Source organism: Chiloscyllium punctatum, chromosome 35 (genome assembly GCF_047496795.1).
Source record: "Chiloscyllium punctatum isolate Juve2018m chromosome 35, sChiPun1.3, whole genome shotgun sequence".
Lineage (NCBI taxonomy): Eukaryota > Metazoa > Chordata > Chondrichthyes > Orectolobiformes > Hemiscylliidae > Chiloscyllium > Chiloscyllium punctatum.
Genome location: NC_092773.1, coordinates 16,338,180 through 16,364,105, shown reverse-complemented (window position 1 = coordinate 16,364,105; position 25,926 = coordinate 16,338,180). Strand labels below are relative to the sequence as shown.

General features: G+C 40.6%; 1 protein-coding gene across 6 annotated transcripts; it reads right to left on the bottom strand.

Annotated features, from left to right (window-relative positions):
• Positions 1 to 2,531: 2,531 nt before the first annotated feature.
• Positions 2,532 to 25,667, bottom strand: letm2 (leucine zipper-EF-hand containing transmembrane protein 2). 6 transcript variants are annotated; one of them, XM_072554121.1, is made up of 11 exons: positions 25,485 to 25,667; positions 20,313 to 20,613; positions 14,495 to 14,567; positions 10,475 to 10,904; positions 10,100 to 10,243; positions 9,311 to 9,448; positions 6,764 to 6,967; positions 6,387 to 6,506; positions 5,705 to 5,821; positions 4,685 to 4,813; positions 2,532 to 3,889 (listed from the first exon to the last, which is right to left on the bottom strand). In XM_072554121.1, the coding sequence occupies exons 2-11, from the start codon at positions 20,566 to 20,568 to the stop codon at positions 3,833 to 3,835; spliced, it is 1,668 nt and encodes a 555-aa protein (XP_072410222.1). In that variant the 5' UTR covers positions 20,569 to 20,613; positions 25,485 to 25,667; the 3' UTR covers positions 2,532 to 3,832. The 6 variants fall into 6 exon arrangements, with proteins under 6 accessions (XP_072410222.1, XP_072410223.1, XP_072410225.1 ...); XM_072554122.1 differs by having other exon boundaries at positions 10,475 to 10,826; XM_072554124.1 differs by lacking the exon at positions 9,311 to 9,448.
• Between the last annotated feature and the right edge of the window lie 259 nt (positions 25,668 to 25,926).

Here is a 25,926-nt window from a genome sequence, read left to right as displayed (position 1 = left end):
GATCACCTCTCATTCTTTGAAACACTGAGATTCCAGACCCTGATGGTCCAATCCCTTTTATAGGATAATCCAGACATCCTGGGAACAAATCAGGTGAACCTTTGTTGCATTCTCTTGATGACAATAAAATCAGTTATATGACCATTTGATCTTTTACTTATAAATTCTGTGTCCAAGGTCTCTCTCTCTCACTTGCACCTGAAGAAGGAGCAAGGCTTCGAAAGCTTGTGTTTTCAAATAAACCTGTTGGACTGTAACCTGGTGTCATGTGATTTTTGCCCTGGTTCAATCCAGTCCAACACCAGCATCTCCACACCATAGCAGAATCAAGGATGAGCAAAATTCAACTTGAAGGAACCTAAATGGAGTCAGAAGCAAGTATGGTCTCTTGTAAGAAAGGAAATTCTTCACAGCAGTTAAAATAAGTTAGCACGGTGTTGGAGGAGAGTTTTTAAAATTTCCAGATCAGGAAGAATCGGTTACAGTTTTGAGGATCATTAAAATACTGAAGAAATCTAACCTGTCAGTTGTGTCAAGGGAATGGCCTCACAACTCACAGGACAAAGATGGAGAAGAAACAATTCAGTCAAAACCTAAAATTGTGCTACATTTTGGATATACATGAAATGATGATGCTGGATAGTACATGAGATTTTATTTGCTGAGTGCTTTGCAATCTTTCAAATGACTGTATTTGGATTGCTTGTTTTGTTTGTTTGTTTTTAATGTGCTTAATAAACTTTTGTTTGTTTCAACCACATCTGGAACCTTTTGTGCTTAGGTTTCAATGAAAGACCGCCAAATTAAAGTGAAAGAAAACCAAAATATGATTGATTAAGCCAGATTTCATTCGAAGCCCTCACTTGTCCAGGAGCAACATTAGCTGGGGTTGTAATAGAAGTCATTAATAGGAATTGTTTATAGGTCCCCTAACAGTAACCACAATGTATTTCAAAATAAATAAGAATTATTAATGGACGCTTGTGAAAAAGGGACAGCAATAATTCACGGATGATTTTAACCTTTCAAAATTGGAAAAAAAATCAGTTGGGAAGTGCAGATTTCTTGGAATGCTTGTGTGAGAAGTTCTTATATCAACATGGTATGGAAGCAACTAGAAAGTAGGTTATCCAAGATTTGGTAATAATATTGTGCCGGTATTAACTAATGACATCTCAGGAGCAGCAATTTTTACATCCAGTTTGGACAAATGGAAGAGTGGGTCTAAAATTAGCATTTTAAATCATTACAACTTTGTGGCATGAAAGCTGAAACAGAGAGATGGCAGCTGAAGTTTTTTTTTAAATTGAGAAACCAGTAAGTTTAGGTCCCCCAGTGTGCTGCAGAGTGTTGATTGTGCAGTGGCACTGATTTTTGCCCTGTAGATTCTTGCCTAGGAGTCAGCTTCCAATTGTTACAAGGGGCCTCAGAGTTTCAACTTGATCCTGGTGACATGGGAGAAAGTGAGGACAGCAGATGTTGGAGATCAGAATCGAGAGTGTGTTGCTGAGAAAGCACAACAGGTCAGGCAGCATCCAAGGAGCAGTAGAATTGACTTTTCGGGCATAAGCCCTTCATCGGGATTCATTCGGGCTTATGCCCGAAACTTCGATTCTCCTGCACCTCGGATGTTGCCTAACCTGCTGTGCTTTCCTGGTGATATGGGGATGGGTTCTGCTCCTAAGCCCAGGATGGCCTTTACGAAAGACATTTGGTGGTGGGGATGGTGAGACAGTGAGGGAAATTAGCCTGAAAAATTCCTGTGGGCCTTCCAAAAGCTGAAGAAATTTCCCTTTGTCTTTAGCTCTGTCATCTCCTCCTTTTCAGTCATTAGGTTTACCCGGATCTTGAAAACAAATGTGCAAAGTGACTGACAGTTCTCCTTACATAGGAAAACAAGATTATGGGACTTTGGAGCAAGGTTTGGCCATTCTAGTTTTTCGGGCCTGCTCCACCATTCAGTCAGATCATGATCGTTGTACTGTGGTCGAATCTCCATCTTCCTGCTGACAACCCATAATTCTTGACCTCTGGCAGCACAGTTGTCAAGGAGTCGGCAACCTACGTCTGTTTAAACACAAAATGGTCAGAGGTGGTCAGGTTTCAGACATTATGTTATAATATTCTTTCTCGCCCTGCGTTTGGAGCTGAGATAGTTTTTAAATGGTCAGAGATGAAGTTGTGATTCTGGTGATGTGTAAACAGAACCTGTTTCTGTGTCCTTCACCCTTGTGGATATTTGATAGTGTCATACAGGTAGTTCTCTCTGTCTGACCAACAGCTAACCAAGCACAAAGGCTTTGACTTCAGGGTGGGTCATCTGTGCTGAATGCCATTGACTGCTTTTATTGTGTTCTACAGAATGCCATTCACTGAAGGTTGTTCCAGCTCAGGACGTCATGGTGGACTAACAATATTTCTTTTTTTTTGTCTGCTTCGGAAGACAGTGGAATGGATTATTCTAAAGATTTTCATGTCCTTTCACCAGATGACATTAAGTGCTGACCATGTGACTCAGCAGTAATCAGGGTCACCATTTTATTTTTTAAAAAGACATGGAAACAAGAGTAAATAGCTAGAATTCAAACAGTAAGTTTAGGTATTGATAGAAATTTGTTTCACTATCTTCAGTGACTGCGTGATTGCATTTGAGAACTGCAATTCTGATCATTGACATAACGAAAGGCATGAACAAAATAACCAATCGAGTTGACCCCTCCAAAAGCTGAATGTCCGATGCTTCATCTTCACTCTGTGATGGAAGGATGCTCAGTTTCTCCGTGGACCTTTGGATCTCCAGTGTTGCAGCTGAACAGGTATGAGTCCACCCATTTCAATTGCACATCTTTCAAAAGACCACAACAATGTGTTGGCATTTTCTTAAAGATGTTTGTCCTTTTTCTCTTTGTCGTTTTTGGAGCATGGGGAATAAACAGTTGCTTGGATTTCTCCAGGGCCAATTCTCTCTGCTCCCAACAGCATCTGGAAGGGGGGAGGCAGATGTTTGTGCTGCTTGGGAAAGTCACAAAGCGAGAGCAACTGATTTTAAACATGATAGGCAGTATTATAAAATATGGTGATGTCTTCAGTGATGGATTAAGAAAACTGTGGACTTCTGCAAGGGTGAAGAAATGATACGTGCTGTGCTTTGTTCAAATATCAACAAACACCAGGTAAATAAGTTAAAAGTGTTATCTTTTTAGTCTCAGCATAAAGCTCCTGTATAGTCCCAGTTGGTTTTATTCTTGACAGTATTTTATCAGCACCTCGATCATGCCACATGCCATGGTGGGATACACCAGTGTACAGTTAGTGTGGTCCTGTGCTGATCACTTTGGTTGGTATCTGCTGTTACTGCTATAAATATAATCACATCAGAGATCACAGGAAAAAAATCACCAAGCTGCACTGTCTGTGTAGGTTTGTGTTTTTCCCTGTACTAGTGCCATAACTATATTTCAAAATATTCACACTGTTTTGCACAGGGTGTGACTGTGCATTGAAGAAGAAGCTTTCCCTAGTTACACCCCAGCATCACTGTCCTGCAGCAAATAAGACAAACCTGTACTCTACGTACAGAATCTTGTCTTAATCACATTACCTTTCCTTGTTCAAATGTGTGCTCTTTGGTTCAAGCATTTGTGTGCTTATTACCAAGCCATCTGCTAAGTGTTTGCACCCTCAGTACATTATAGAAGCATCAACAGCGACAATGGTATCAAAAGTCCTCAAAAGTGTCCATTTGGTGGAGTTGTCCTAATATGGATCAACTGAGATGACAAGTACTCTGGCATGAGGAGGTTGTCCCTTTCTCCAGTTTTTCTGACTTTGTTCATCCTGAACCATTTGCAGAGGCCTTAGTTTTTTGGGCCTCTTCTCTATCTGTAGACTGAGAAATGGCAGAGATTAGAAAGAACATTGGATAAAGTCAGCCAGGAGCAGAACTGCAGCAGGAGGTTGGAAGAACACAGCAAGCTGGACAACATCAGGAGGTGGACAAGTCAATGTTTCGGCTCAAGACATCAACGTCCCCACTTCCTGATGCTGCTTGGCTTGCTGTGCTCTTCCAGTCCCCTGTTGTCAACCCTTGATTCCAGCATCTGCAGGCTTTTTGTCTCTAACCAAAGGAGCAGAACTGTGGCCAGAAGCCAGTCACAATGAGATTCAAGAGAATAAACTCTGGATGTTTGTGAACTTCTGCTCACCGAGGAGGCAGCAAACTCCAGCAGCTTGGGAGATGTAACCTTGCTGCCACTATCTCAACAGATTCACACACGCCTCCAGTCCGTGCCTAGGACAACTTAGAGCAGGAGTTAAATGCCCACCATCTTCTGCCATATGCCCATTCCCTGGCTCAGAGCAGCTGCCTCCACCCCCAATCTTCTGCAGCTCAGAGCAAGGGAAGGAGCTCGGTACCCACTGTGTCCTGTACCATGTAATTTCTGTTTCAGAGAGAGCAGGAGATGAGAGAGTGCCCCAATCTCTGCCCCTCCTTTTGCTTGGATAAAGTGTAGGAGCTGAGGCATCCAGTCTTGCCCAGCTCAGAGCTGCAGTATTATCTGGGCACCCAATGTCTCCTGACAATGCCCAATCTGTCTTGGATCTTGTCTTCAAAAGTGTTCTTTGTCATCAACAAACTGAGCAGAGATGAATGCTGATCAAACCCAATAAGTCACATTCATACCTTCACGTTTTTCAATGTTGGTGTCAAGTCAGACAATGAATCTGAAGATGGCGGGGTTGATGGTTCAGTGGTGGTTTTTCCCTTGGGTTGTTCCTCTGGTTCTTTCTTCAGGGTACCAGTAATGCCCAGCTGGAATGTAAAGTCCACAACAGATATACGTGGTATTAAACTGATTGCATCTTGTTGAATTGTATTTAACTAGGTGTTCACTAAATATGCATCTGCAAACTACTGACATTCCTTGTAGAAAAACGATAACTCATATTCTTGACCTCTCAAACCTCAGTTATCCTGCCAGAATTGAACAATCTACTTAAAGGCCCCTCTGAAAGCAACCTCAAGTGGATTTGAACAGATGTGCCAGGTGCTTAAAGTGACTTGCCTGATTATTTTACAAGTCTCACCTTGACTCTGGGTAAATTTATAGTTTGGGACCCATATTAAGAACAGTCACATGCGTTGTTATCGCACAGCTGGTACTTCCAATCGGCAGAACCCATATATCCTTTCCTTCCGAGTTATTTGGCCATATTGCTGCAACTCTCTCCCTGCAACAACACTGTTCATGTACCTACACAAAGGAGGCGACAGAAATTCAAGAAGGCAGCTCACCATCAGCTTCCAAAGAGCAGCTTGGGGGCTGGGCAATAAATATCGCCCAGCTAGCAAAGTCCACATCCCCTCAATGAATAAAGAACAGTGCCTATTGAAAATGTTTAAATGAAGAGCTGGAACATGCAACATGTTGCATTATCTTTGTGCATCCTATTTGCCTTCACTGGAATATAAGGAAAATCCTGCAGAAATTGGAAATCTGAAACAGATTCAAACACTGCTGGAGAAACACAGCAGATTTCAAGTCCATTAACTAAATTTCTGTCTCTAAAGATGGTGCCAGATCTGCTGAATCTCTCCAGCATTTTCTGTTGTTGTTGCCTTCACTGATCTGCTATTTACAACAAGTTCAACTTAAATACTAATACAAACTTGGAAAGAAATTCATGCAAGAAGAAAGGTCACCTCAATTTTTGGCACTTTCTGTACAACAGTTTTTGGTTTGATATCAGTCAGGTACATAGCGCGAGACAACAGTAGCAATGATGGAGGTACGTTTTCTTTCAGATGCAACTGAAGCCACTGCAGAAAAAGAAGTTGATTTACTTGTCAAGTTGTACTTTTATGTGGAGAAACTAAACATCAGAACTGCAATTAAGAGGAATCAAAAAAGAAATTATGTTCTTACTGCTTCTTTTGAGAAATTGTACTTCATACGGTATACTGTAAATATTTGTGCTAGAGAACATATTCTAATGCTTGGAAACAGAAATCCATTTGGCCTTCCAATGACATGTATGACAAGGTTATATCACACCTGTATTTAGATCTTCATATTGATTTATACAGGGATGATGTGGTCACAATGTGTGAAAAGCATTGCACCTGGAAAGGCAGTGTTGTGTATCACATCAAAGGAAGTATGAAAATGGCCCTAATTAGTTTCTGGCCTGAGTTACTCCCATTTGCTAAATCCGATGGACCTTGGCTGATAAGCAATATTAAGAGGTTGTATCCAGGTCAAATAGTTGGGAGTTTTCAAGGATAACTACTTTAATATGTTATAAATGGCTTTACTTGTTGTTTCATTTGCATTTTGTTGTCACAAAGACATTGCAATTGTGCACAATTCTACCATATCCATCACCTGTTTGAGCTGATCTTGGAGCTGTTTCTCTGTCAATCCTAATGATCTCATTCCCCTTGCTCTGCATGCTGCCTGCAGTTCTGACACAGTCAAAAATTCACATCCTTCTTCAGCGATCATCTGTAATTTATAGGCACAATAGGGATGACCAATTACTGAACTCCACAAAAAAATTATTTTACACAGAAGATTCAACTGCTTTGTGATTCAGTTCTTATAACAAATCAGTGTCAACATTTTCGTTAAAATTATAGAAGTGTTAACTGTTTTAAAGCTGCAAGTTCAACTTTTGTTTTAAATCGTGGATAGTAGCTTGCTAGAAAGCTATAATCTTTGCCTTCATAACTATACAATAATGTCTTTAATTTTATACTTACTTCATCATCTGCTTTTATGGACCTCAGTTCCATTTGAAGCTGGAAGCGAAGCAGGTTGTTTGTGCCGAAAGGTTGGAGTTCCAAAAGCCTGCACAGGGCCACCAGCTGAGGACGGGTCAGGTGCTCCAGTGTCAACTCATCTTCGAAGTGCTTGGAGAAACGCACTATGTCCTGCGTGCTTGGACTTTCTCCTGAGCGACGGACCTTGAAAATTTGGACAGGTAATCAAATATTCAGCTTCATAAATTTCACTATTCCCTTTTATAAAATGTAAGTTAATTCAAATTGATTTGATATGTATTCAAAGTAATAAATTGGGTTTTCATTGTTCAAACATTGTCTGAAAAATTAACGTTTTGTAGAATTTAATGTGCATTTTTACACACAAACCAAAATGGAATTTGAGACATTTGCCTGACAATAGTATGTGAACTGTCCTGAAATTAGTTTGTGCTGAATGAGGAGCAAATGAGGGCAATGTCTATTTTTTTTAAAAAATGCACACATTTCAACAAATTTCCAAATATAGTGGACTAATAAGGTCAAATATTACAAATAAGTATGGTTGAAAATTAAATCCACTCCCAACCGGAGTCAGGGAGGAAGAACTTGCGTGAATTATTTAAATATATTGTTCAAATCAATAGAAGTGTTTTGGTCCATTTTACGATTGTTTTTCAAGTTTGTTGCTTTGTGCTAGAAAAATCTGCTATCTGCAGCAGATGTTAGAGCAACTGTTATAGAAACCTCATGCTGTGCACATCTGCCAAATTGTTCTCATAAATGTACCTTATTGTGTCATATGCCTGCACAGCAATAAAGACCAGTCATAAAACAGAAGTACCAATGACACTACATTATGGATTTACTATAAATAGCAGCTGCAACCAACATGATTATTGTTCTTCTGATAATTTTAAATGTTTTTGATCATGTGTAGAACAACAATATCATGAAAATCTTAAAACCCAATCAATAACTTGGCAAAGAATGGCAATTTTTGCTTTGTTGAACAGATAGATACAATCCAAATTGGACAAGAGATTTGAAAAGTAACTTTGCCAAAGAAAAAGTTTATTCAGCTGTTCAAAGATACACCTGCCCTAAAGTCACCTCAATTCATCAGTCATTTTTATTAATTCATGGTTCTGTACATGTCACTGGCTTCACCAGCATTTACTGCTTAAACCTAATTACCCAGAGGGCAGTTAAGAGTTTGAGAGTCTGGAGTCACATGTTGGCTGGACAAGGCAAGGATGGCAGATTCCATTCCCTTAATGACACTTGTAAACTTGATGAGTTTCTTGACAATGGTTGCATGGTTGCCATTAGGCCAGATGTTTACACCCAGAGCTTTTTTCAGATTTCACAATCTGCCATAACAGGATTTGAACCCATGTCCCAGACAATGAGCTTGGGGTTCCAGATAACTAGTCAGGTGACATGAAATGACAAAAATAAAACCAATGAAGGCTATGCACATGAGATGCTAAACTGGACTGACAAAGCAAGGGGCGCGAGTTGATGTTTCTCCTTGTTGGAAATCATGAATGAGAGGTCATAGATTTATGGTGAGGGATGTCAGACTTAAAATAGAGATGAAGAGGAATTACTTCTGTCAAAAGGTCATAGATCTTTAAAATCTAGAGTGATGGACATTGGGACAATGAATACGTTAAACAAGAGGATAGATTTTTAATTTATAATGGGTTAAAGGTTATGGAAGTGGACAGGAAAGTGGACTTGAGGCATAGAGGAGATCACCCATCATCATATGAAATAGGCACAAGGGGCTGAATTTCTTACTGCTGCTCCTGGAGGTTTGAAAAATGTGAGGTGATCTCATTGAAACACATAGGATTTTTAAGGGACTTGACAGGATAAATACTGAAAGTACGTTTCCCCTCATGGGACCAGAAGGAATAGTCACAGAATGAAGGGGAACCAATTTAAGACTGGGATGAGGAGGAATTTCTTCTCTCAGAGTACTGAGTCTTTAGAATTCCTTGCCACACAGAGCTGTGTGGCCAGTGTCCTGGTGTGTATTTAAAGCTGAGAAAGATAGATTCTCCATCAGTAGGGGAATCAAGGGTTATGGGGAAAATACAGGAAAATGGATGTGTGCAATGTCAGATCAGCCATGATTCAACTGAATGGCAGAACAGGCTTGAGGTACCTATCCCGATGGTCTTATAGTTCTTATGAATTTTCAAATGATGTGTGAATATTTGTTTCTCAGACTGGAGCAGAGTGAGTAGAATGCTTCAGGAGTTGGTGTTTGGGGTTACTTGAGCCAAGCCTTCAAAATGCTAAAACAAAAAAAACATTCATGTGCTTTCTTTCTCTCCCCTTTAAGATCAGCATTTAAACAATTTAATTTTTGAGCATCCCCTAGGACAAAGACAACCCTCTGCTCATGCCTCCATTCAGCCAGCTATTAGAAAGTGTACAGTGCAAGGTAATTTCTAATGGTCAAACCAGCCTTTTTATGGAATTATGTGGCAGCTGTTTCACAATATGAGATATGCATGAATGTTTGAAGCAAACCTTCTGTACATAGGAAGAAAACTGTTTGGTTGCCTCTCCACCTTTTGCTTTATTTCTTTTAGCCATTTCTGCAATAGTTTCTTGGAGAAATTTTGCAACCTCAAGTTTTGCTGCCAAGGTATTTCTCTGATTTTCTTCCTAGGAAAAGAAATGATCAAATCCAATGAGATGAAGTTCTTGCATGTATTTTACCTCAATTATGGAACTGTAGTTTATGAGACATCTGGCATCATGATCAAAGTGCTCTTATTTGCAACTTTTCAGAACGAATAAAAAGTGCAGCTTTGCATGAATATTCTAACTGTCTGTAATGTTGAAAACCTGCTCAGCCTATTCTTAAATATTATTAGGTGCAAGACTAATCATCATTGTAAATTTTCTTTGAACAGGGAAGCCTGACTTGTCTGAAATGGCACTTGTCAGCCAGCATTTTTTTCAGTTGGACTGCATTATGCTCGATAGTTCACCTGCTTTTTCACTATGTGGAGATTGGCTGAACCGAAATTACCTTAGTGGAAGGAATTTAATCAGAGAGACAGAATTCCTCAGCCGATTCTTACTACCTGGCATTTGAGAGCGGTAAAGTTTTGTGTGGCATAACCCTTTTGCGTGCTATCTCTTCCACTTTCTGCTCCAGTCTTCTCTCAGTAACTCATTCTCCCCAAATGGCACCTTTTATTTTGTCACTTTGAGCAGCTGGCCCATCCTTAGCTGGTGGCACTGTGCAGGCTTTTGATCATAAAAGTATTTCATCAAACTGAAAACTTGTACAGAAATAATCCCACCAACCTTTGACATTTTTGTCTCAAATGTAGATGGCAGCATCCCTGGAAACAATTTCAGAACAACTGGCAGCAGAAATTCCATAAATGGCACAATCAGAAAGATCATGAATGGAAGTAGGCGGAAGAGGTCAACACATGTTCGTATAAGCTGGAAGAATTTACACAAGACAAAATGCATGAGTATTACAGCAAGGGTAGGACTTGCTATTCTCTCAGCTGATATGTGCACAATGACCATGCTGGTGCAGTCTTCAAGGAAGATACTCAGTACTTCAGAACAGGAGTGGAAGAAAAAGGATACTTAGAAAACCCGAATTTTACCACAAACAAACAGGTAAAAATGTTTTGAAATGAATTGCAGCTGTAAAATCCTACCTACCCTTCGCCTCTCTCTCCGGGTAAGCCGATGTCCAACAAATAACCTTGACAGGATCCTCACTGCCACCTTTGTGTCAATCCAAAGTAATCGGAATCCGTTGTAGTAGTGTTTCAGTTCACTTATAATTTTCTGCTTCCAGGTTGGCTTCACAACAACCTTTTCAGTTGTCTGGGAAAGTGATTCTTCTGCCTCAGACTCTGGTGTATGTTCATTTTTGTCGGAAGAATCTTTATTCACTTTAAGAAACCGAACCGACGGGTGGTATTTGCACTTAGGTATGAAAGGAGAGTGTGGTAAACTGCAGGAGAGAAGAGGCCAGGTCCTCCCAAGTCCTTTAACTCTGGGATATAGTCTGTTTGAATGAAAATCATGGACCTGGAGAACCACAACTGAAGCCCATAAATTGCTATGTGTGAAACAGCACATTCCTCTGTTTTTAAATAAAAAGCATTACATTTTGAAATGTATATTACTAACAGTGACATTTCAACACAGAAAAATATTTTATTATGTACTTGGAGAACACTTGTTATGTCTAATATGGTGCAATGCACAAATTTAGAAATTTCATTTTAATTCCAACGTCCAAACCGCTTCTGTGAAAAGTGAACAGCCTCAGTCCCAGCTTTGTGAGACACCAATTTTACTCCTACTAATCAGTGCCATTTAGTCCCAGAACTTTGCTTTCAGCTTTGAAGCCAGCAAGCAATCCACAGCTTCAACTTATTCCCAACTCCATGTTTTCTGATCTCATTCCTCAGTTGATTCTGAGGCAAATTATTGAAAACTTTTTGAAAATGCAAATTAAGCACATCTACTGTATCCTACCCTACCATCTTAACAAAATTAAATAAAGTTTGTCAGTATAGACTGTTCATTATTATATTTCCCACTTACAGGTGTTCTCCTCTTCTTATCTTCCTTCGGGTTTCATTTATTTTTCTTCTAACCAATGTTAAACTGACTGGTTTGTAATTGTGGAGAGAAAGAGGAGTTAATGTTTTGGGTCCATTGACCCTTCTTCGGAACTGAAGGACAGGTTTGGAACTATAGTATTGAAGAAGGGTCAATGACCCCAGAACATTAACACTGTTTTCTCTTCACAAATGCTGCCAGACCTGCTACATTTTTCCAGCAATTTCTGTTTTTGTTTGATTTCCAGCATTTGCAGTTCTTGGGGTTTTTTTTGTTCTTAACTTGCCTGGACATACTGTTTCCCTTAACAAAAATAAAGGAATTGCATTAGCTATCTGCTAGTTCTGTGGAATTATATATTTACTATCTATTATTAAATATGGATAGTAATATCTATGTTATCTCTTTCTTTAATTCATTTAAATATCTGGATGCCATCCATGTCAACTAAAGCCTCTTGCCTCTTTGAGTTCACTGCATTCTTATTTTTTTTAAAATGACTTAATTACTCGTCTCAGCATTAATGTCATGTTTCCTGTTCTATCCCTGGCAAACAATGACACCAAACATGTGAAACATTTCTGCTATCTGTCTGTCGTTATCTGTGGAATAATCCAGACTATTCCTTAATGGTCTCATTACCATCACATACTCCTTTTGTTGTAAAATATTTCACAATTTTATTGTTCCTCATTACTATCCACTTTTCTTTTACTTCTCTCGTAAACTTGTCACATTTTCTATCAATATGCATTTTTTTGCTCCCTGTGCACTTGATGCATGCTTCTTCCCTAAACCTCAGTTGTTCCTTTCTGACTTTATTCATCTATGGAACCATACAAATGATAAATGTATGTTCTTGGTGTTTAGTATTTAGCATATGTTTATCCTGTTTGGAATGCCCCCTCCCCCATTGTTGCTTTGCATTGCTGTTTGCCAAGCTCGTTGCCCATATTATTTTCTTAAGTTCTCATCCCAGCCCTTCAAACTCAGCTTGTCTCCAATGTGGAAATTTGTTTTTTTTAAAAGATATTTTTGTCATTGAATGAATTATATCATGGACAAATGCTCCCATACTTAACTAAATTATTCTGGTTCATACTCAGTAACCAGACCCAATAGTTAAACTTTCCTTGCTGGGTTGTGATTGGTTGGGTGAGGCAGTAGTTCTGTACACACAATGGATATGCCATTATCTTGTCTCATTTGCTTAAATCTTCAGTCTAGTTAATATAAGGATAATTGAAATCACCCATGATTATTGTTTGATGACGTTTACATAACTTTCTAAATTGTCTATGTATTTCTTTCACTATCTCCCATTATGTTTCTGTACTACACCTCAAACTGTGATCTTTGATCTGGGTCCAATATGAATCCAATTACTGTCATGCTGATCACTGCATCCTTTTTCGCAGCCGCCATTATGTTATTGTGAATAACAGCAGCCACTCCATGTCCCAAAATATCTTGTATCCTGCAGTGTTTAAGACCCAATCATGATATTTCTGTTAACAAGTTTCTGTAATGTTCATTAAGCCTGGTTCTTTGAAATACATTTACTGGAGCAGATAGGACTTGACCCAGGTCTTGTGACTGAGAGGGAGGGACATCACCACTGCACCATTCTATTGTATTATGGATACTACACATTGCTGTTCAGACATTTAATTTGTTTTTAGTTGCATTTTCTCTAAATCTACGTTGAACTGATTGTGACACCCATTCTTGAAATGTAATATTTTTCTTCCATTAGAATCCATTAATTCTTTCCTGTGTTCTCCTTTGTTTATAATTTGACTGATGACAGATTCTTCCTGCTGCCTTACTCCTTGAAAGCCTTTCTCTGCCAGAACACAAGTCCCACCCTGGTTCACGGGAGCCAATACCACTGGTCCAGCTCCTTCCTGTTTCAACTGCTGCCAAAAGTCAGTGAAAAGAAATTCCTCATTCACACTTCAGCTCTTTCACCACACCTTAATTCTCTTGATCTGCATGCTCCTACATCAAATTACATGTGAATCTGGAAATAACACTCTAGGTTTTTAATCTGGAGTCTAAGTCTTGATACTCTTTGCACAGAACCTGCTCAATCCTCCTACTTACTTTACCATTCCATGATAGACCACAAGAACTGCACTTATCCCTGCCATTTCCAAATTTGTGTCCAGCTACTGTGTGATGTCCCTCACTCTGATGCAAGGTAGGTGACACATCCTTCAGGATTCTTGGCTGCAGAGAAGGCTAGCTATCACCTTAATTATTCTTGGTAAGTTCCAATTCTATTGTTTTCCCTACCTGCACCCTGTCATGACCAACTGAGACAGCCTTCGGAGCCATGTGCACTGTCACTGTACTTGCTATTAACTTTCTCCTTGTCCTCACAGGTATCGAGTACATTGGATCTGTCAGGCAGGACCAGGGTCTGTGGTACCTCCTGCACAACTGCCTCTAAATCCCAATGAACCAACTGTGGAAAATCTCTTTGGTCCAATCACACACTGGTGTTTCACCCATGATTTTCCTACATAAGTGCAAACAGTTAGCTGACAATTCCATGGTGTCCAGCTCCATTCACAATTCTGCTAATAATGAGGTAACAAATGCCAACTTGCAACAAGACTGACATTCAGGAATTAATGTTCATGCCATCTTACAGCCAGGGAATGACTGCACTGAGTAAGAAATACCAACAATTATTGCTAGAATTCACATTTTAGGGGAGATGGTGGTAAAGTAGTAATGTCATGGGACTAATAATCAAGAATTTCAGATTAATGTTCTGGAACATAAGTTTGAATCCAATAATCAAATGTGAATTCTATTGCATGCCTTAAAGGCAACTGTGTAACAACTTCAGATTGTCATCAAAACCCTTATGGTTTATAAATGTCTCTAAGGGAAGGAAAACTGTCACCCTCACCTAATCTAGCCTACACATCACTCCAGACAAAGGATTATCAATCTTATTTTAGAGTATAAATCTAGGCAATCTCCTAGATCTGATATTGATCATTTATCTCATTAGAATCCAACTGATTCACAAGGTTTCTAAGCTGACATTTTCTCTTTTTTTTCATTTAAAACAAGAATTCATTATCTTACCTTGATTTGGCAACAGAGGTAAGTAAACTTGGGCTGAAATAAGCCATTTCCTCAGCAAGTACAGCATGTATTCCTAAATGATAAGAATACAGTAATGCAGCTATTTACAAAAATTAACATCTTGAGAATACACAATGTCATTGAGGCAGTGTTAAATTCAACAAATCAGATGGTAGTTCATGATTTTGAAACCATAGTCAGGAATGAACTTGGATCAATTGCTGGTTCACAACAGCGAAGCTAGCAAGACTTTGATCATTGTGATGGTAAGCAAAGGAAACTTGGCTATTGGCTATTCCTGATTATCGTCCAGCCATGACCTGTATGAGAACAAGCAATGAACAGTGATAAGGATGGAGTCAATAGCTTCAGGATGAGAACAGGGATTTGGCAGAAAACATCATAAGAACAAAAAATGCAGAAGTATTTCAGTGATAATTCTGTTTTCAAATGGAAAACATTATAAATTTTAAAAGTAATTTTCTGTTAGCACTTAGTCAATAAAGAGAGTATACATTTCTTGCTGGATCGGATCATCAACACAACTCTCGTGCAAAGATTCCATTCACACAGAAATTGTTGGCAATACGTTCAAATATGTCTCCTCAATATGTAAAGCACTGCTCAAAATATATCCTTCAGGGATATAGACTAAGTTCCAATGTAAAGTTTAGGTTGAATTCCTGAACATCATATAATACCAACGAGAATTATGTTCTTGTGGATATTTTTCTGCCCAGAAAATTGAATGAATGATTTATTGTCACTTACATTTTTCACTTATTTTTGTTAAAAATACAATATGATCCAGCACCATTTTGACTTTCAGAAGATAAACAGATACAAAATTGAAATTAAAAATAGGACTTAAGTATAAGTAAAAACAGTCATCTTCCTTCTTGTGTTCCACAGAAGAACCGGGTGGGGGTGGGGTTCGCCACTTCGGGCTCCGGGCATTGCCCTAGCATCACAGTCCATTCCAGCAGTACCAAATCGGGCCTACTGCATTACAGCAGCTGAAGCCCAACATCTCTAATTCAGACACCCCGCAGATGCTGCCATCTCCGCCAACATCGCCATGATGTCCATTCCGCCAATGTCAGTGCTAAACACAACCAATATTGTAGTTGCTGATCTTCAGGTACCATCGTTCACCACTGGGCCTACACCACTGACTTTGCCTCCACTGACATAGCAACCGTCGATGCCGATACTGGGTCCCAAGCTTACCTCTCTGCCAACTCCTCTGCCGCCATCTTAGTGGAATCTCCTGCCATGAGTCTGCGCTGGGCTTAGTTGCTGCAACCGAGCTCTTCACAGGAGGTAAGTACAAGAAAAAAGAAAACGAGGAAACAGGCAAAAGCTGGGACCCCTGCTGTTCAGTAGCTTACTCAGCCACCTTAAATGTTACAAATAATGCATAGATTGAAATACTAGAGTGTAAATGTGTAGGATTACATATTTCTCAGGGAAGGGAGGGTCAAGTTTCTAAGCCAAGTTCCTTTAAAAGGAAGAGGTGTGTGTCTTAAGAAGTATAGGGTAGATAGGTTCCCGGGTCCTGAGAGGATCTATCCCAGAATGCTGAGTGAGGCAAGAGAACAAATTGCTGGAGCATTGACAGACATCTTTGTATTTTCTTCGGCTACACGTGAGGTCCCAGAGGACTGTAGAATAGCCAATATTGTCCCATTATTTAAGAAGGGTAGCAGGGATAATCCAGGAAATTACAGGCCTGTGAGTCTCATGTCGGTGATAGGGAAGTTATTGAAAAAGTTTCTCAGGGACAAGATCTATATGCATTTCGAAGCAATGAAGTTAGTAGTGATAGACGGCATGGTTTTGTGCAGGGGAGATCGTGCATTACTAACTTGATCAAGTTTTTTGAGGAGGTGATGAAGATGATTGATGAAGGAAAAGTCCATGTTGTCTTCATGGACTTCAGTAAATCCTTTGACAAGGTCCCCCATGGCAAACTAGTCTAAAAGGTGTTATTGGGGTGAGCTGGCAACATAGATACAGAACTGGCTTAGTCATAGGAGACAGAGGGGAGGGGTAGCAGGATGCTTTTCAGAATGAAGGGCTGTGACAAGTGGTGTTCCACAGGGATCAGTACTGGGACCTCTGTTGTTCATGATTTACAGAAATGATTTGGACAAAAATTATTAAGTCTAATTATTAAGTTTGCGGATGATACAATGATTGATGGAGTTACGTATTGTGAGGATTGTCAAACCATACAGATCAGTTGGAGTTTAATCAGTTGGAGACAAATCTGAGGTGATGCATTTTGGAAGGTGAAGTGCAGGTTGAAATTATACAGTGAATGATAGAACCCTTAGGAATACTGATATGCAGACGGATCTGGGTATGCAGGTCCACAGACTACTGAAGGTGGCAGTGCAGGAAGATAAGGTAGTAAAAATGCTAATGGCATGCTTGCCTTCTTTGAAAGGGGCGTTGAATAAGTTCAACAAGTTATGTTGCAGTTTTTATAGAACTATAGTTAGGGCACACTTCAAATATTGCGAACAGTTCTGGTCACCACACGAAAAGAAGGATGTAGATGCTTTGGAGAGGGTACAGAAAAGATTTTCCAAGATGTTGCCTGGTATGGGGGGATCTTAGCATTGACAAAAGGTTGGATAGACTGGGTTTGTTTTCACTGGAATGCAGGAGGTTAAGGGGCAATCTCATAGATGTCTTTATGATTGTGAATAGCATGGATACAGCGGAAAATATGAGGCTTTTCCCCAAGATGGACAGGTCAATTATCAGGGGACACAAGTTCAAGGTGTGAGGGGTGAAGTTTAAAAGAGATGTGTGAGGCACATTTTTCACACAAAACTTGGTAAGTGTCTGGAATGTGCTGCTAGAGGAGGGTGTGGAAGCAGATACAAGAGCAGCATGCAAGGAGCACCTGCAGAAGTATATGAATAGGAAGGGCAGAGAGGAATTCAGATCCTCCAAGTAAAGACACTTTTGGTATAGAAGGACAAAATGTGGTGGAACAGGCTTGGAGGGCTGAAGTGCCTGTTCCTATACTGTACTGTTCTTTGTTTTTTATTCCCATATGAAATAACTTGCAAAATGAAACAAATCACCAAATACACAAAACAAGTGTACAGCAATTTTCTCTGCAAAAAGCCTTAAACTTGGAATTGAAATGCTGTATGTTTCTAACAGCGAACATGAAGAACGAAAACAAGTCTTTAAAAATTTGCCTTTTAAGAAACGCAATATAAATGAAAACATTGTAAATAACTGTTGAAAATTAACCATTTAATTTCAGATTGAATCAGCTCCATCTAGTGACAGATATTGGTCAATGTCGGCTGCCAACGTCATGGACTATCTGCACCACCAGCTTCTGTCACTAGATGGGACGAGCACTTCAGGCATCAGAAAGGGTGCAAGAGCTAAAATGGTCTTAACAACATAAAACAGGGTCTTCAAAGCTAACAACAGAGAGTGGACAGGAAAACTGGAGAGAAGTGGGTCACAGGGTAGGTGGGGACGCAGGCTGGGTTTCACAGTGGAGCAGCTTAAATCTAACTGTGAGGTTAGAAAAGGAATTTCTAAGCAGCTGCACTGAGGGAAAGGTCTTTGTCCATGAAGACCACAGAACTGGAAGTCTGTGGCAAATAAGAACAAAGCAAAACACAATGTCAAATGGATATTTTGGAACTCCTGGAGTCAGTTAATAACCTTAAAGTTAAAAACTGCTGTGACATAAAAAAGACAGCAAACAGTGAGCATAAAGCAGGAACATTTTGTATCAACAATTTTGTTTCTCTGTCAAGAAAGCACAGTGGGAACAAATAGAGAAATGAAAGAAGGTTGTATATTCAAGAACGTCACAGATAACTCAATTTCTCGGGTGATAAACTCTTGATGCTTTCTTACTTTGCTTGGCATTACAACACTGGTACATTGTTGTCTGAACCCTCCCCTCACCTGAGTTAGTTTAAAACTTCATCCATGGTCCAAATTATAATTCACTGGAACACTGATCCGAGCCCAGTTTAAGTTGAGTAAATTCCAACAAAGTAGTTCCTATTTTCTCAAGTGCTTGTGCTCAAGTAGAATGAATTCAAGTGCTCTGTTCCTATGCCATTCTTTCAGCCATGCATTTATTTTTCGGATCGGCTTCACACAATTCCAATTGGTGCCTGGCTCAAGTAACAGTCAGGGATTACTACCACTGAGTTTGTGCATTTTAATTTGGACTGGCACATTTAAAATTATTTCCAATTCTACCTCTTACCTTGGTTCAATATGGATCCTGACAACTGAATCCTCACCGCCCCATTCCACTTGAATCTCCAATCACAAGGAGTTTTTTCCCTATACTTTAACATTGGCCAAGCACCAAACCTTTGGAGCTTCTGCATTCTCCTGTACAGAATGGTGTTTATTCCCCTGATATACTGGTGATGGTCACTGCACGTTGCTTTCTGCTTGCCCACTTGAACAGTGTCACGGTCTGTTTGCTCATTCACCTTGCAGTCCATGTTCTCATCTGGAAAAGTTAGCAAGAACCTCAAACCTTTTGGGAACAATCTGTTGTTGAGACTCCTCCATTATGACTCAATGGATACCCATTGTTCCCTGATTCACTGTCACATCTTCCATCCCTGACATTTGGTTAACTCAAATACCTCCTGGAATAGAGTGTCCATGTCATGCTTCCTCTCCCTGATGTTCTCCAACGTATGAAACTGACACTCAAACTCAACAATTCTGAGCCTCAGTTGCTCAAGCTGCAGTCAGTTGCTGTAGATACAGTTGTCTGTATTGCCATGAATTTCACAGATTTTCACACACTACAGTCATGGGACATGACCAGTCCTTGCAAGATTTTCTACACATTTTCTAATCCACTTATTCACCAATGTTGGTATACACCTCTGCAAGAGATGGTGTCCTGGTATCAAGGTAGGGACACTACCACTGCACCAAAGGAGACCCCTCCAGATCTTTTTATTATTAATATCTGGAAGTGTTATTGCAAACAAAAGGCTATCCCACAATTAATCATTAACTTATTTTTTGTTTTTGCATGTCAACTTATCACCATTTGAACACTCATGCTGCCCAGTGGATACTATCATTTTTGGCAATGCAAACCATCAAAGTGAGTGAGGGGTAGGTTGAGTGGGAAGGATGGAAAGCAAAATGTTCCAAATCATGATATTATTTATTTAGAGTCAATTAGCTATTAATTTAGTTAGAGTAATACAACTTTGTCCCAATCACACACTTACTAACTGCTGGAGGGAGAACAAGAGTGTGTGAACAGGGCACTCAGTAAAGCACATACTGTGTAAACTAAGTATTAGGGCAATAATACAGTTCCTACTTACGGTTTTCCCTGCTAGGTTGAAATTCTGTAACTACAAAACTAAAAAGAGAAATCTCTGCTGAGGAGCTTTCACCTCACTGAGGAGACTTCAGATAAACCAATATAAACCCAGACCTCTCCCAAAAACTAATCCGTTATTCCTTCGTGCATATGTTATTTGCATGCCAAGCTTTGGTGAAATCCATCATCATTTTTGAGATATATTGTTTACAGAAATGCTGAATATCTAACCAAACCACAATGGCAGAGATAATAAAAGGCTGATGCTTCTCCCTCTGCACCAAATTCCCACTTGTACCAAATTCCTGATTTAACATTCAGGTCACAGAGCACTTGTTATCAATATGTGCTGAGTTTAGACAGTGAATGTTGATGATGAATGGGGTCATTATTCAGTCTACATGCTTCCTCACTCAATGCTTATTTTATACATAGCCAGTAGGGGTCAGTACGGACCTACGTCAGGTACTTGATTGTCATTCCTCTCCCTCACCACGGAGAACAAATACTGTTGCTCAGACTGAGACCAGGTATAATCACCAGCTGTTGACGATACTGACTCTTTCTCGTTCCCTTTTGCATGTATTATGCCACAGTAGTCTGATTCAAAATGGAATGCAAGAATTGTGCTGGGTTTAATTCTGTCTTCCCACAAGAGATGACACATATTTTGGTGCAGCAGAGTAAACAATATCCACATGACAAGGAACATAAAAGCTGATGCTGAACTCCGCCATTACAATCCAAATCAAATCATCTGCAAGAGAAACATTGCATATTAGAACAATTGCAAACCAGAAAAAAGATGTAAAACTGAGTTATGCAAACACTTAAAGGTTACACCAGCTAATGATATGATACATAACAACAAAATGGGGAAAATATTAAGAAAAAATTGATTTTTTTTTAGCTTTAAATCTACAGGTTCAAAATCATAATCCTCACTTGAGTCACTCCACCACTATACTTCTAAAACTTGAATTCAAAATTATATGCAACTTCAAAGTTATTGTTCCTTTCACAAAGAATTCCTCAACAATAATTTGATTTCCACACCATGTTGAAAAAATATATTGGCAGCCACTTTTAAACAAAGGTGTGAGAATTACACACATTCTATCTCAATTTCAAGGTGGTGCATTCTCACTGCTGTTATCACTTTGCTGAAAAGGAAGTTGTCATGACTTGATAAAGAAACCATGACTAAACTTGAGCAAATCAGTTAAGTCCAAAGTTCTTCCAAAGCTCACTTATACAATTTATCAAATATATGGCTCACAAGAATGTTACAATCAGCGTTGGCATGGGTTTCAGCCATGTGTACAGCTGACAAAACAAGATTGCTTGAATTGTGAAACAAGATAAATTGTCTTCCCAAACTTCAGTTGTATGTTAAAAATTTTAAAAGTTGCTAATTAACAATTATTGGGATTAGTTTAAGCATATCAGCACATCATAACTGATGACAATTGAAGTGGGAGTTGACACGGGGCATGCTGACACGGGACACAGAAACAAGTTGGCTGCTGAGACATAAATTAATTGATCACTTACCACACAAGATGGCCACTGAGCCATTACATGGAAAAAAGTATACACACATACTGCCTGAGGCTAACAGGATACTGACACAACAGACACAGATTAGTTTAAGGCAGGTGGAAGACAGAATACACATCAGGCTAGTGCCCACCAAAATGTGAGTCCAGCCACCAACTACAGTAGAAATATTAACTACCTGGGACTGCTTGTATAAAAGTGTTCGTACTTCAGATCTGCAGTAATGTAAAACAATCTTCCTTCTCAGGAAGAATGATCATGACCACTGAAACTGACAATGATTTTGTAATGTTTTCTGTAAACAAACCATGCTGAACAAACAAAGGCTCGATATCGAACTATTGTACCACAAAATGTATAAAATATCATGACGTGCTCAGAGAGTCAGAGGAGGGTCACAGCTGACAGCCGTGCTGATGAGCATCTTTCTCTTACCGGAGCTCCGGTTTCTTTATACTATAAACTCTGTCGTTGAATCCAATTCTGACAATGAGACTGGTGATTTTCCACACAACACAAGTATATTTACAAGGTACCATTAATGTGTTTTGACTCATAAAGACAAATCTGGAACAAGGTGCCAACACTAGCTACAATATCTGCAGAATGATGGGGAATGAACTAAAGGGTGACATGCATTCTTAGGAAAAAGCTGGTAGACAGACAGGATGGGCCCAAAAGTCTTGCTTGTTGCTGTCTGGTTAGAGCAATGAGTCAGAAAGTAAAATTGATGATCAGTCACTTTTGTTTTGAGGTTGGGAAACAAACTATTTCATGCTGGCAAGGATCATCATGTACAACAGTTTTTGTACAGTTGCTGAAAAAAAACACTGGATCCATGTACAAGACAGTTTGATGAAGGGGTGGGGTAGTGTGGATTTCAAACCATTTGCCAGCCATCCACTCATTTCAAACATATGGAAAACTGAAGCCATTGGCTTTGCCCTCACCCAACAAACTCCACTAACTTGAATCTGAATCTTTACATTTGGTATGGTGCTCAATTCCAAGCTTCAATTCTGAACAACATCCTCCAAAATACAGATGCTTTCCAACTCCACAACATGGCCAGCCTTAATTTCCGCCTCAACCATCAGCTGCTAAAGCTCCTTTCCACATTTTTTTCAATAGACAACTTGTACAAAGCTCTTTTTGCAACACTGCTATTCACCACTCAGTCTGCTGTCCACATCTTACCAAGCATCAAATTTAAATGTTAATCAATGTCAATCCATACATGACCTTATCTTTATATTTCGGCTCCACGAGACCCTTCAAATTCCTTCCCCTAACTGTTACTGCTCCAGCATAGTCCTGTAACTGGTCAGATCCTCACACAATCTTTTCAGCTTCAGTTAGATCATGTATTCTTCTGAATGCCACTGCATCAAGGACTATTCAGCATCTGCAGTCATTGTTTTTACTTCAAGGACTATTCCAGTCAATCGAGAAATACATTAGACAGCACCATTGACACAGTCACACTGGTGTTTGGAGAAAAGGAATTTAAATCTTGCGCCAACTGGGAGACTGGATGGCGGTCTGAAGACTTGGTTTGATGGTGCACTTCAGCTGCACTGTGTCAGTTGGGACAGTCTCGCTGGAATACAATAACATTTACTTAAAAAGGCATGGACTAGTCACAGATAGTCAACATGGTTTTCTGAAGGGAATGTCATGCCTTCCAAATTTGATTGAATTATTTGAGAAAGTGATAAGAATCAAAGAGGGGAGTGCAGTAGATGTTGTCTACATTGAAGATTTTACTAAGCTGTTTCACAATGTTCCACAGGGCAGATTGTTCCACAGGGTCGAAAAAGTAAATGCCATGGAGGACAGGGTAATGTGTCAAATTGGCTTAGTAACAGGAAACGAAGGGTAATAGTCGATGACCGCCTTTGTGAACAGAAAGCTGTTTCATTTGATGTTCCACAGGGCTCAGTATTTGGATTCCTGCTGTTGGTTTTGTACATTAATGATTTGGACTTGAACATGGGAGGCACAATTTGGAAATTTGCAGACACAAAAGTTGGCCATGTTGTGGAGAGTGCAGAGGACATCTGTAAGCTCCAAAATAATATAGATGGGTGGGCAGGAAAGTGGCAGATGGAGTTCAACTCGATGGAGTTTAGAAGGATTAAGGGGGATCTAATTGAAACTTACAGAATACTTAATGACCTGAACAGAGTTGATGTTGGGAAGATGTTTCTATTGGTAGAAGAGATGAGGTCCTGAGGGCACAGCCTTGGAGTAAACAGAAGACCTTTTATAACATAGATAAGAGGAAACTTTTTCCATCAGACAGTGGTGAATCTATAGAATTCAGTGCCACAGAAGTGATTGAGTGTATTTAAGGTGGAAATAGATAGGTTCTTGGTGGTCATGGGGATCAAAAGTTATGGGGAGAAAGTGGGAGAATGGGGGTGAGAAACTCATCAGCCATGATTGAATGGTGGAGCAGACCTGGTGGGCTCAATGGCCTAATTTCTGCTCCAATGTCTTGTGGTCTTATAAGTGTGAGATATTGCATTTAGGGAGATCAAACAGGAAAAGGGAACATACAATAAAAGGTAATATACTGAGAGGTGAAGTTGAAATGAGAGATCTTGGTATGCAAGTACACAGGTCCCTAAGTGTAGCAGTACAGGTAGATAAGATTGGAAAAAAGACATAAAGAATGCACTCATTTGTTGACAGAGGTACAGAATTCAAAAGTATGGATATAATGATGAAATTATGAGATACTGGTGAGGCCACAACTGGAATATTGTGTGCGGTTCTGGTCACCATATTACAGGAAGGATGGAATTGCTCTGGAGAAAGTGCAAAGAAGACTTGGTAGAATGTTGCCTGAACTGAAGAAGTGTTGCTATGAGGAGAGGTTGGAGAGCTTGGGGTTGGTTTCCTTGGCGTAGAGAAAGCTGAGGGGTGACATGATGGAAGTCAACAAAATTGTGAGGTGTAGAGAGAGAGAAGGCAGGAGGAACCCATTTCTCTTGGCAGAGAGTTTGAAAACCAGGGGGTCAGAGATGCAAGCTGAGTGGGAGAAGGATAAGACGAGACGTAAGGAAAAACTGCAGGGGGTGATGGGTCTCGGGAATTCGCTGCCTGAGTTACTGCTGAAGGCAAAGACCCTCACACGTTTTTTACAGGCACCTGGTTGGTCAGCTGCAGGGCTTTGGTGCCTGTGTGTGGGAAGACAGGACCAGAAAGGAAATCTGAGGGGTGACCTTATAGAGGTTTACAAAATTATGAGGGGAATGGACAAGATAAATAGACAAAGTCTTTTCCCTGGGTTGGGGAGTCCAGAACTAGAGGGCATAGGTTTAGGGTGAGAGGGGAAAGATATAAAAGAGACCTAAGGGGCAACCTTTTCACACAGCAGGTGGTACATGTATGGAATGAACTGCCAGAGGATGTGATGGTGGCTGGTACAATTGCAACATTTAAAATACATCTGGATGGGTCTATGAATAGGAAGGGTTTGGAGGTATATGGGCCGGGTGCTGGCAGATGGGGCTGATTGGGTTGGGAAATCTGGTTGGCATGGACGGGTTGGACTGAAGGGTCTGTTTCCATGTTGTACATCTCTCTATGACTTTGGTTGGCATGGACAAGATGGGCCCAATGGCCCCCCTTCTGACCTGAATAATTTTTTTCAGTAGTTCTACGGTTGTAACCTCTTCAGTGACAGTCTGGTCAGGAGTTGCATATCCGCTCCATTAAGACTGGATACGGTGCACCATTGACCCAAACTTTGATGCACCATCAAACCGAACCATCAATTTGCCTGACTGACTGGTTGTCCCCTCAGATGAAGGGAAACCCAGGGCTGCAGTGTGATGCTCAAAGTGGGATATTGCACTCAAGAGATTGCGTCATTTGGTACTTGTTTTGGAAGAGCTGCAGCAGCATGAGTGGGAATGGGGGGGGGAGGGGCAGCATCCCACCGCCAGGCCCGTTTCCATGGAAACACCAAGCTTCCCCTTTATCCGCGCGTTTCTGGTGGGTGCACATCCGTAGGCCGCAGCTCGTCGCTTCTCCCTCGTCGTTCCGCCGCACACTCACCGGGCCCGTGGGTTACGGCGGTGTCACCCATTTTCCCTCCCGCTACACCGGTGTGAGTGGGGAGTTTGGGGTCCGGGGTGAGGGGAGGGGGGGGGGGTCGAGGGAATCGGTCCTTTACAGAAGCAGCTTCGCCACCGGAGCGCGGCCGGCGGCACCCCGTAACCGCCGGCCTCGAGACATAACGGTTCTTCTTCAATGGAGTGAGGGGGGGGGTAGGTCACGGGGGGGGGTCACCAACTGTCAAACCGTCGAGCGGCCTTGGCTCGCAGCGCCGCCCCTTGACCGCGATTGATGGCCGGACGCACCAACGGCAAGGCCGGAAACCCAGATTGATGGGCCTCCGGGCCAATGGTACGCGGGGAAAGGGTGGGCGGGACCAGCTGGGCTGCTGGGCCACCTGGATGAGGGGGTCCAGGTCAAGGATGGACATGTCAAATGTCTC